The sequence below is a fragment of the Salminus brasiliensis genome, chromosome 15, assembly GCF_030463535.1.
Source record: "Salminus brasiliensis chromosome 15, fSalBra1.hap2, whole genome shotgun sequence".
Lineage (NCBI taxonomy): Eukaryota > Metazoa > Chordata > Actinopteri > Characiformes > Bryconidae > Salminus > Salminus brasiliensis.
Window position 1 is genome coordinate 19,194,698 of NC_132892.1, and position 13,044 is coordinate 19,207,741.

At 39.0% G+C, this 13,044-nt stretch overlaps 1 protein-coding gene across 2 annotated transcripts in view; it reads right to left on the reverse strand.

Annotated features, from left to right (window-relative positions):
* Nucleotides 1–13,044, reverse strand: part of LOC140535382 (fibroblast growth factor 14-like) — a 97,074-nt gene that overhangs the window by 15,255 nt on the left and 68,775 nt on the right. For both annotated transcript variants that reach the window (XM_072656706.1, XM_072656707.1), the window contains exons 2-3: nucleotides 7,570–7,680; nucleotides 5,808–5,911 (exon numbers count right to left, since the gene is read on the reverse strand). In XM_072656706.1, coding sequence (XP_072512807.1) covers nucleotides 5,808–5,911; nucleotides 7,570–7,680 — 215 coding nt within the window. The remainder of the gene's footprint in view (nucleotides 1–5,807; nucleotides 5,912–7,569; nucleotides 7,681–13,044) is intronic.

A 13,044-nucleotide genomic window follows, 5' to 3' on the forward strand; every position in this document is an offset into this window, starting at 1 on the left:
TCAAAGCAACCACGAATGAATACTCTAGCTGAAAAAAGCAAGACACCTCTAGCTTTCAAGGTCCGAACATGGAGAGGAGAATGCACATTTTTGGGCACGAAAAAAGGGGTAAACGGTTTGAACTCTCTGGGATGGGTCCGTTCCGTCAGGGACTGGAATAATTTATATTCTTGTCAGGTTGCTAGCACTCACACGCCGCCATGAAGCTTCCTTGGAGACAGAACGAAAAGGTTTCGGTGCAAACGGGAGAATTTAATGGGATTCCACGGTTTTTCTTCCTCAGGACCTTCTCTTATCCAGTCTCTCTCTTTTGTTGCCTTTTTTATCAAGAAGAAAATGGAACAAAAATTCTAATGAGCGCTGCATGCTCTTATCCCTGAATTATGGCTTGTGTTTGGAGATAATTTGGCTTGGATTTAATTGGCTCGAAGGGAAAGCATGAAACTAAAAAAAAAAAAAAAAATGATGAGCCCAGTAATTAGGTATACACTGATGTATATCATAAGTATTTAAATGGAACAAATGGGAACAACTGTTGGAAATGTCAGAGAATGGCACACACACACTATTTAAAAATAAAGGCTCCTTAATAGTTATATGGTTCAAGGGACAATAACGTTTAAAACCTAATGTGTTACATAACGTAAAGGTCCTTAAAACTTAATTTATATCTTTAAAATCCATCTATTGAAAGGTTCTTTAACGAGCCAAAGAAGGCTCGTTAATTATTAAAGGTTTATTAAATCCTAAATTGTTGTTGTACTTTCTTTGTGTTTTTAAATGGATGATGTTTGCATGATTTTAGATATCTCTATTCTGATTGGTTATCCTGTATTTTGCAGAAACACTTCTTATGACTTCAGCAGTGGATAACCTCCTAAGATGCTTTGAGGACCCTTAATGAAAAGGTCTGCAGTAGAAAAAGGTTCTTTAAGAGGTTCTTCACAGTTTTAAATAAAATAACCCCTAAAAGGTCCTCAAGGTACTTATACTTTTAATAGTGATAGGCTAAACAGACAGATATTACTGCATAGGTTGTTCCCAAAACAAATCCATACCTAGGTAATTTCCATATACCAAATGTTATTGTTATTTCTAATTATGAAAATGTTTGAAATGATACAAACAGGATGCAAACTGTGTGATTTTGTTTATTTTAATTCTTTTTATCTGTATGCAAATTATTAGTTTTTTAAAGCTACTCCATGCCAGGCTTACTTGCTTGTTAAACTCTACATGCTCGTGTGCATCTTCGACCGCATCTGAGTAGTCCGAATGACAGTGCTTTGATTAATCGCCGCCATTTGGCCAGATCTGTAGCTCATGGCCTCAGTAAATATACTGACAAAGCCAAATAGCTTTTGGATCCGTATGGCTACCAGATCATGCAAAATCTAGGAAAAGATGCATTTATACTCTAGCCATCAGTGGTTCTCTTCATTGGCCTGACATAAAAACTGCCTTACTTCTCCAAAGTATAGAAAATAATTTCTTTACAAATTGTAACCACTCTGTACAATTATGGTGAGTAGAAAAGCATCTGAGTGCACAACACAGCCTTAAGTTACAGATCTGGCCAAATCACTGCAAATCATCAAAGCACTGTCAAAGCAATGTTAATCAGAGCCCTGAGGTGGATGAGTTACAACAGCAGAAGACCACGCTGGGGAAAAGCTGAGGCTGCAGTGGGCCCAGGCTTACTAGAACTGGACAGCTGAAGACTGGTAAAGCATCGCCTGGTCTGATGAAACTTAATTTCGTCTAAGGCACACAGATAATGAGGTCAGAATGCGGTGCCGACAGCATTCCTTGTATCCAATCTGTCTTGTGCCAACAGTCCAGGCTGGTGGAGGTGGTGTAATGGTGTGGAGAGTGTTTTCTTGGCACACTTCACTTTGGGCCTGTTATTACATATCAGTCATATCTTGAATGCCACAACGTATTTAAGGACTGTTGCTGACCATGTGCTTCCTTTCATCGGTTTACCAATCTTCTAACGGCTACTTGCAGCATGAGAGTACACCATGTCACAAAGCAAGACCCATCTCAAAATGACAAGTTCAGTTCAGTTCCAATCTCCAGACCTGAATCCAGCAGCACAATTCAAGATAGTGATTGCAAATGTTTTCCAGCAACAAGTTAACAAGTTAAATGCAAACTTTGGGGTTAGGCCACGCCCACTTCTAGGTCAAATTCATATGCAGATACAGATAGTTTGAGTGCTAAACAGTTACAGATAGCACAAAGAAAAGCATGTACGAAGAACTCACAGCATCATAAAGAGTTTTAACCACAGACTATTCAAAAGCCGTTCGTTTATCTATATCGTTTATCTACCAATGCCATCCGTTCCTCCACTACTGATTTATATGAAATATGATCACATCTCCATCTGCATCCATGTGGAGCAATGATGAATCTATATAGATTAGGCAATTAATCCTTTTAGAATGAATTCCCCTGATATGTACTAGTATATGGCACAAATCCCATATACATATAAAACACCATATCCACCAATATATGCACTTACATCAGCATCTGCCCAGTAATCTTTCCGGAGCTCTATAGGACATACGGACATAAGGATGATGTAGGCTTGTCTCCTGTTTTCCTGCACAGAACTGTGGACAGCCAGTAGCCTCATTTGTAGATGGAAAAGGGAGATTGGTTACAAATGCACTGATGTCAAAGAACGGTCAAAAGAGGCACCATTCACTTCCATTCACCCTCAGATAACATCTGTTCAGATACACACAGATGTCTCCCTGAGTGAGCGTGTGGGCGTGTGCCGACGTGTGTGCGTGCTAGATTGCATGTCTGCCACTTTAGCTGCCTGCGTCCTCGGCTTACTGCGATCAGCTTTGGCCAAAGCAAGTGGAGTTTGTTGACTGGAAACCATCTTCATCTGCATGTAAGATGTAAGTTTCCATAAGGGCGGTAAGAAAGACACCTTTACATGTAGCACATCCCAGCAGCATTTAAGCAGACAATCGGGTGGCAGGTGATGTTCACATCAGCCAGCAGAATGAAGAAGAAATATGATCTCAGTAATTGGATGAGCTACAACAGCAGAAGACCACGTTGGAGTTAATTTCTGTCTGCTAAGAACAGAAAGCTGAGGCTGCAGTGGGCACAGGCTCATCAGAACTGGACAGCTGAAGACTGGTAAAGAATAGCCTGGTCTTATGTCTCAAATCTCAATTTTGTGTCTCAATACTGTATTTTTTTTAATACAGCAAAAATGCTGTATGTGCCACCTTGTGTTCCTTCTGATGTTGGTGTTGGTTTGTTCATATTTGCACCTTGTATACAGCTTAACCCTTGTCTAAGCAGCCAATCGACTGGTAGGTGATGATCTCAATAATTGGATGACCTACAACAGCAGACCAAATTAGGTCCTTTCCTGTCAGCTAAGAACAGAAAGCTGAGGCTGCAGTGAGCACAGGCTCGCCAGAACTGAACAGCTGAAGACTGGTAAAGCATAGCCTGGTCTGATGAATCTCAGTTTCGCCTGTGGCACACAGATGATGAGGTCAAAATGTGGTGCCAACAGCATGAATCCTTGTACCCAATCATTCATACTGGAAATCTATTGCCAAGTAGTGTGACTGCAATGGTTAAATAGATATTATTTGTGTTCCTGAGTGTGTCATAGTGTTCCTGGTGGTGTACATCTTTCATGGAAGTATGAACAAAGGTGATGCTTCACTTTTCCTAATGTTGGGATCACTCCAGGAAAAGTCATTAAATTTGATACCCCATAATGATGTGGGTATATTTAGGTTTGAAGATCAGTAAGATGATCAGTTGAGTTGAATGTTTGCATTTTTAGTTTGTATGTGCTCTAAGTCTATATTATACAGATTGGTTCTCGAACTGAGCTTCTTCAGTGTTTGCTGCTCCAACCTCTAACATCATATCACAACAATAGAGTCTGGCTGTAGACCTCATCTGTGAGGCCCTCAGTTTACTCAGTTAAACACTACTACAAATAATATTAAATCAGTGTGTTCATAAAAATATATTCAAAGCTCTCCTCATGAGAGTCTAGTTTTATATATAAATTATTTTCTTAAAACCAAGAAATTCTTGTTACTTTGATCAGAGATGTTTTTACAGCAAAACTGATCAAATTGCTGAGATAAATGCTTTTAAATAAAGTGTCTAGGTGCATAAACCCATTGACTTTACTACTGTACTATTTAGTCTGTGAATAGCGTATTATTTTATTAGTAATGTGTCTAATGGCTTTTTGTGCTTTGGATTGTTATAATTTTATTAGATTAATAAGTAATTAGAATATTAACAAAATATTTTTTGTAAAAAAACACTGTAAGCCCTGCCCACTTCCCACCTACTTTCCTCTGGTAGGCTGCAACCAGATGCCAGGAGTTGATTCTTGATAATGTTTTTTTTTTATGGAAACTGATCATGGACAAACTCTCTGAAGAGCCTGGGGAAGGGGGGCGTATCTATGTTGGAATTTTTTTACAATTTACAGCAAACTTTTGAGCCTTTGATGTGACACAAGTAACCATTTTTCAAGTTTTCCTGCTCGGAGCACTGTTCCGCACTGAACAAGCAGAAAAAGTCTGCTGGAAATGTTGAATATTCAACGAACACCACATTTGTGCTGGTCAGCAAAAGAGATTATGATTTGAATTTGATGAATCTGAAGTTCTCATTTGTCAGCTGTCAATTTCCAGTGCATAGTCTTGCTTTGAAATTGTGAATAAAGCAGTAAAACAATAGTAGTATATTAATGTCTAAGGGATACAGACTGGCCTGCATTACTTTGACCAAAAGCTTTCAGCATTTGTTGGATCTTATTAACACCTTGATTCTTTGTTGGAACACCCACAGTCAACATCAAAGAATGGCTGGGATTGGACAGGGTGCTCACAGCACACCTTACACTACACTCTTAAAAGCTAAAGGCGCTAAAAAGGGTTCCTAGAGAAAAGTCATAGAAGACCCATTTTTGTACAAGAGACATGTGTGTGAAGAACCTTTTAAAGGTTTTACAAAGTCAATGTAAATGTTCTGTACCCATGTGAAGGTTCTTCGCACTTACTCACTCCTTTAGAAAAATGTTCTTTATGGAACCAAAAGTGGCTCTTATTTGGCATCATTTAAAGAACCCTTTGTAGCACATTTATTGTCAGGAGTTTTTATATCAGGATTGTTTGGAGCGTTCTTTAGTAGAATATTTGCAACCCTGTTGGCTCTGCTCATGCTAATATTTTCATAACAATTAAACAATATATTGTGCAGCCATGCAGTGCATTTTTAAAAGGGTTCTTTACCAGGAGGGCAATATCCGATCCCTTTGTAAAATATAACTGGACTGGGGACTGTGCTGCCGAGAGTATATGAGTATCTTTAACACAGTTGGGTTAAATCTGTCATTAAATTGCATTGCATAATAATTGCATAATATATGAATATTTTATAGGATTATACTATACACCTTTCATTGTGGAATTATCATAAATGTTTAATTTTTCTGTAACAATGAAACTTTGTATTTCTGAAATGGAAAACTTTTATAGGAGAGAATGTACCTTTATGCCTCAAGGTTTATTTTAGAAGTTTTTGAATCATTTGTGTTTATCCAATTGGCATGAATCTCAAAATCAAAATTTCAAGGACAGATCAGCTTTATAAATTGTTTAAAATAATTTAAAACATAAAAAGAAGTTGTGAAATTAATGTGAGAAGCATCTAAAGTACAACAAAAACTGAGCCATAGAAACTTAAGCTTAAGAAAATGAGCCAAAAGGCAAAGAGGCTGCCTCACATACCGACGTGTACAGATGCCCCTCTCCATTCATGGCGATGTATAACCCTGTCTTCACTGACTGGATGGCGACGACTCGAAGGCCCACTGGGATGAGGTTGAACAATGCTGTGGAGAAAAGCAGCATTAGCGTAAGATCTGAAGATATGCTCTTTAAAGTTCCATTTTTTTATTTCATTCACAATAGTTTAACAGTTAAATTAACTTAGTTTACTATAGTAAAACACATACATTGCATTTACTGTAAAGTCCACACATTTGTCACACTAGTGCACAAGAAAGGACTTGTGCGACCAACCAGTTGCTACTATTGGTTTTAATTTCAGTTACTTTTAGCAACATTAGCATTTTGGACAGAATAGTTACATTAAAAACAATAAAATATGTTGTAAACATAATGAAGTATTACATATATCAATTGCTACAGGTTATTATTCATAATCTTTTAGCTAGTGTAATTGTGTCTTGTTACAATGTGCCATATAACACAAAACATTTCTGTTGGAATTATACATCATTTTAATAATTCTGGACATTCTTTTGTTTTTTGCCAAATAAGTGAAGCCTGTGTAAACATTACAACATATCCCTCTGGCAGGGTTAACTGTGATAGATTATACCAGTTGCTAGAAGGTTTGGCAAACTGATACAAGCACAATTAATTCAGTCTTCCAGATCTTATCTTAACCTCCACAGTTCCTCTGAACTGCCATTTCTTATTAACAAAGCTTATAGCCTTCCTCTGACTTGTGGCCATTCATTACTTTCGTTTTCCAATTTTTAGACAGTGGCTTAGGGGAGCCTACAAGGTCTGAAAAGTCAGAGAATTTATATTGCTTGGAAATTTGATTCTGCAGACAGTTCCTAATTACAATTGGTGACTGGGCTCAGGCCAAGGACCTTTTCAAAGAAATCTGAGCCTTTGTAACTCTTATGCTGGCCTCAGACCAAACGACCTTTCAAGCGATTTCACAGTTGAAGAACAATTTCTAATAATAAATAACATGAAATAAACTTTATGTGAGTCTCGCTAGAGTTGCAGTGTGCTCCTGTCAGGATAATTGTCATAACTGTCTTTTTCTCATTCTGATGTCCCGATAAAAATAAAAATATAAAAATAAAAATAAATAATGTTTAATATTATGTTTTTAGTCTTGTGACGTGGACTTTGTGAATCACTAATAGGTGAGCTCTCTCCAGCAGCAATCAGGAAGCACCTTGCTGTCCCTGTTCATTTAACCAGGGTTGTGTCCACATTCTGCTGCATCATTTTTTTCAGCATTTATTATGTATTTTTTTATTAAAAAGGGCAGCTGTGGCCAAAGTCTGCTTCAGCTTTGTTGTCTGGTAAATTTCCACCAGGGGCATGATGGGAAATAATCTAAAAAAGAATCTAGTTGCAGTCTTGCAACTACTGATGCTTTAGGATTCTCAGTCTTTGCACAATCATCAAGTTATTGACAAATTGTCTTTAGTGTGAGAGTAAGAAACCTCTAGTCTATACGTCTTTTCAGATTCTTCTACAGTATGGTTAGCATTAGGGTGCCCAAAATTTGTACAAGGCACACTGATGATTTAGTTCGATTCAGTTATTTATTTTATGAAAGACTTTTAAGATAAAAAAAAGTGTCATTTAATCAAAGTTGCCCAAAAGTCTATGTAAATTATCAGCTGATCCAGTTATTGAAAAAAAAACCCACTGTTATTGTGTTCATTTAACACACAAAAATACAGCTGACACACTGCTGACTGTTAAATGAACTCACAGGAATTAGTGCTGTCATCTTTGGTCCCGTCCAAACATCCATCTGGGCTCATCTGCAAGTAGTATCCCTGCCTGCAATATAACCTGGTCACAATGCCCTTGAGCTGGGGATCTGAGAGAGAGACAGAAAGAGAGAGACAGACAGAGAGAGAGAGAAGATAAATGCCTGTTCCCAAATATCCTACAACCCCTTTCAGGCGTCAGAAGATGTAGAGTCATGTCACAGTGTAGGTCTCTTATGGGTATTCCTTTTAACAGGTATCATATATCATGTGTTGCAGTATTTATTATCAATTTATCTAAACTGCACTTCAATAAGTGGGAGGTGATATTGCCCTCAAGGAAAACCTTGCGGTCGAGACAGGAACAACTGGCACCACTGCAGTACACTTTGATATTTCATCTTGTTCGGAGATGACAGGAGCCTCAGGTAACACGAAAGGACGGTGAAAGTACCATGCAGGTCGGGCCAAAGGTGGTGGACAGGGTGATGGCTCCTTTGCTAACCTCACCTGTAATCATGCAGTTAATATGTCATAAGGAAAAGAGCAAGTCTCTACGGATTTATACAGTAGGTGGTCAACCTCTGTCCTTTTGTTGAAGCAGGAGTGGGTGGTGTGTGTGTGTGTGTGTGTGTATGTGTGTGTGTGTGTGTGTGTGTGCACCCTCCTACACTCCTACAGCCTGGTCACACTGACTCAACATTCTTAACATAGACAACACTAAATGTTTGGTTGGTTACCACAGAGTATTCTTCCAATTTACTATGTTCTAGAATGTTCCCCACATGCACTCTTATCTAGGACATTGTCACATTCCAACTGTCCTATAATGTTCTCCTCATCCCCACTGTCTTAGAATGTTCCCCATGTGAAATCTTATCTAGGACATTGTCCCATTCCCACTGTCCTATAATGTTCTCCTCATCCCCACTGTCTTAGAATGTTCCCCACATGCACTCTTATCTAGGACATTGTCCCATTCCCACTGTCCTATAATGTTCTCCGCATTCCCACTGTCCTAGAATGTTCTCCCCATTCAAACTGTCCTATAATGTTCTCCCTATTCCCACTGTCCAAGAATGTTCTCTCCATTCCCACTGTCCAAGAATGTTCTCCCAATTCCCACTGTCCTACAATGTTCTCTGCATTCCCACTGTCCTACAATGTTCCCCACATGCATGCCTATCTAGGACATTGTCCCATTCCCACTGTCCTAGAATGTTCTCTGCATTCCCGCTGTCCTAGAATGTTTCCCCCATTCACTCTTATATAGGACATTGTTCCCTGTTATATACTATTCTACTCCATTCATTGCTGTTACCAACTCTGTCCTATAAATGTCTCCCCATTTCCACTGTCCTAGAATGTTCTTCCCATTCCCACTGTCCTAGAACGTTCTTCCCATTCACACTGTCCTAGAATGTTCTTCCCATTCACACTGTCCTAGAATGTTCTCTGCATTCCCGCTGTCCTAGAATGTTTCCCCCATTCACTCTTATATAGGACATTGTTCCCTGTTATATACTATTCTACTCCATTCATTGCTGTTACCAACTCTGTCCTATAAATGTCTCCCCATTTCCACTGTCCTAGAATGTTCTTCCCATTCCCACTGTCCTAGAACGTTCTTCCCATTCCCACTGTCCTAGAACGTTCTTCCCATTCACACTGTCCTAGAATGTTCAGTATCTAGAACATGCTCTCCATGCACTCAGACCCCACTTACACCTGGTCATTCTCATGCATCTTGAGTAGCAGGATTATATCTGGATAAGGCCAAGCCACATTTGCACTGGTCTAGAGTACTCACCCCTTCTAGTATAGTTTCCTCTATTCACACTATCCTATTATGTTCTCTCTACACACCAAATACACACTAAATCTGACTACCGAGTGTAAATGCATGTGGCTAAAAATGATTTTAGAATACAACCCATATACTAATCACATGAAGTGATCAGGGGTAAACTGGCTCTCAATTTTTAGGACATTTGAAAATCTGATCTGAATTCACAGAAGTCAATGAGAACTGCTGTATCGTTATACCAAACAGCGTCACACACTTCATTCCACAAAATGTGGAAATAACTACACATTGCCATGTAAACTGTGATATAGTTGTTGGTAGTTATTGTGATATTTTTGTATGTCAACTGTTTTGAACCAGGGTGTCCTCAACATCTATAATATCAAATAATAGTAATAAGATTATTTTTCTAGATGTAGTCTAAGCTCAGGGTGATGTACTTAAGAAATCAGAACTAATAAAGAGACTGACCTCTTTCCATTCCAACTAAAAGGGACCCCAATAGAAAGGAAATGAAAAAGCTCCTTCTCCTCGGCAATAATATCCAGTTGCTCAACAACAAAAGAACCTTGGCAGGCCAGAGTGCACTCCACAGTGCCTTTTCATCTCGGGATTGCTTAAAAATGTCAGCTGTCTCCAGCCCCTGTCATTCACTGTGATACATCGTGTTTCAGATGACTGAGGAGTCCTCCACCACTCCAGTTCCAGACAGTCTGAAACTGTCTGGTGTGACCACCTTGAGACAGTAGGCAATTTTTAAGGCTTTAATAAAAGAGAAAGGAATGGTACCATTACACAGTAATGAAAATCAAGGCAGTGTATGTGCATTGGGAATGAGAACAAACACAAACACAGGCTATAGCCCTATGTCTAAAAGTTGTCAGTCGTCAGCAAACGTTTGGACCTCCCTGTTGAAATGACATGCTTTTATTGTTGTTTTCTGAAATTAACATATTGGGAAATATGGGAAATACATTAACCCCTTAAACAACCTATGGCCTGCCGGCTAGCTGTAAGTGTTATTACAAACTTCTATCACCAAAGAATAGCCCCACCAGTTTGTACTGAACTCCCTGTAGTTACTAAATAATATATCTTAGTGTGTAATAAGCCTTTCTGCATCAAGAGGTTAAATGAACATTCTACAGTTTATGTTAATTCTCCTAAATACTAAGCAGAGGTATGTTCTCTGTAGATAATTCTACTCAGGAAATCAACAAAACTGCAGAAAACTGTATGGATTATGTTGCACATTTTGCACAATACAGTACTGTCCCAAAGTCAGAAAACACTTTACTTATTTCCATTCCAAATGGCCAGTAGGTACAAGTGATATCAAATACACCGGACCATGATCTGACTGTAGAGAAGGTCGGCTGTACTCCAGTGCACTCAAACCACACAATGCACTAAAGTAAGTAACGTATAATTAATGAAATATCTTGATGTTGATGGAGACAGTAGTGTCATTAGCGAGGTCAGGATGTTGGATGACCACCAACCCCACCCCACCCCACTCCCAACTCCACAACTTATCCCAAAGATTGGATGGAGCACCAACCATCACTTCAGAGAACACAGTTCTTCCAATGCTCTACAGCTCAATGCTGGGGGGCTTTATACCCCTCTGGCCCTTGTCTAGCATTAGGCATGGTGCCAACAGGTTCATGTAAGCAAGCTGTGTGCGTGTGCATTTGCACATCTGTGTCAGCAATGGGTGCAACCTAAAGTAGCTAAATGCATTCATTAAAAGGGGTGTCCACAAACATTTGGATATATAGTGTAGCTTTGGATCAACATCAAACATGTCTAGCATGATTTTGTTCAGGGTATCATTCAAGACTCAGTGTGTAAAACAGGCTATAATGCTAATCATCGTCAGTTTACACGTAAAGAAATAAAGTCATCTGATCTTGTTTTCTTTCATCTTTTCTAATTCATTTTGAAATGTTAGGATGTATTGGGGGACACTGACTAGTCTGAGTGCACCAACTGTATTTTTAATGTGTGTTGCTTAGCTCTGGTTCAATACGGATCTTCTGATTTTCCAGTGCAGGGAATTTAAAAAGCATTTTGAAGACAGTGACGTTCTTCCTATTCCTCAAAGTAAAGCTACTTAAATGTGCATTAACTGCTCTTCCACTACAAATGGAATCAGTGATTTCCTATAAAGCCCCCAAGATCAATTACAGAGAAAATGGTATTAATTATTCCCAATATTGAATAGCTATGCAGAAAGGCAAAGCCCACAGTGCCTAGACTCAAGGAAAGGTTAATGATGCAGACGTTTAAAGAAGAATCAAAGGAAATTATTATAGAAAATACATGGAAGGCATGGATAAAACAGCATGTTATCATTTCAGGCCTCTTACTTTAGACATTTTAAACTCTATAATTGTAATAACTCACAGTAATTGTATATGGATATCCCAATCCCCAGCCATATCTCCAGAATTCCTCAACCTTGTATCTCTATTTTAATATACGTTTATAGAAAAATGGGAAGAACTGGAAGTTTGATAGAAATTATTAACTTCAGTGTAAGGTGATGTAAGTGCAGAAGTAAACAGACCATTAAAGGGTCCAATTCATATTTTTCTTGCAATTTATTGTTCCCTAATGGTTCTGCAAAATTCACTTACAGCCCTTGCATGCTTTTTATGTCTCAAAAATGCCCATAATTAATTTTTACAAGACCATTTTGCAACCTCTCTCTGTCCATTCTTCTCTTTATTTAATGGGCTGCTTTTGTTACAATGCACTCTAAAAACTGCTGTGTCGGTATTTCTAACCAAATGCTGGGTTGAGCCTGTTGGGTCATTATACTGGCTGATTTCCACAGAGCTCAGCCACTGTGTCACAATAACAACCCAGCAAATGGGTCAATTTCCAGCCCTGATTAACGGCACCTGAAGGAACAGTAAGGTTGCTTTAACTTGCTAATGTTAGTTTACTATAAAGTTTTCCTGCAGGGTCACTGTTAGTTGTAGTCTATTTTAAGATATATATACATGCAATATATAACTAAATGTTAAGGCTTTAATTAGAAGAATGTGGTGGAAGGATGGTGGAGTTGCCCTTTCTCTCATCGGTTCATCATGGAAGCCCGTATCCTGATCATGGACAGCAAGTAGGGACGCGCCGATACGATACTAGGATCGGATAGCGAATCCCGATACTAACAAAATGAGCTGGATCAGGTATCGGATCATTAGGTCGATCCATGGGAATGATCCATTTGCTGAACCCGATTCCCGCACCCCCAGTATTCTAGGCTTATTAACTCAAGATCAGAGTAACTTAAGGGTATAATACACAGATCACAGCAAACATCAAGCCAGCCATCGACCTGTCAGCTAAAATCCATACACCTCGTTTTCAGCAGCCTGCTCTGTTTACTCAAAAGCACTACCTCTCTAAACCTAAGTCTCTAGAGACTCATCACTCTGTGGATGGGAGGCTAGCGTCCTCTCTACTGACTTTCACCAAATAGCTTGGAGGCTATTGGAGCACCCTACTCTAGACATGATACACATATCATAACAAACAGCAGGACTATGGTTATCTATTAGTGTGTAATCCAAAAAAACAACACCCATCGTCCCTTCAGCAGCCTGCTCTGTTTACTCAAAAGCAGCACAGGGAGAAGGGCTGAGCGGGGATCTCT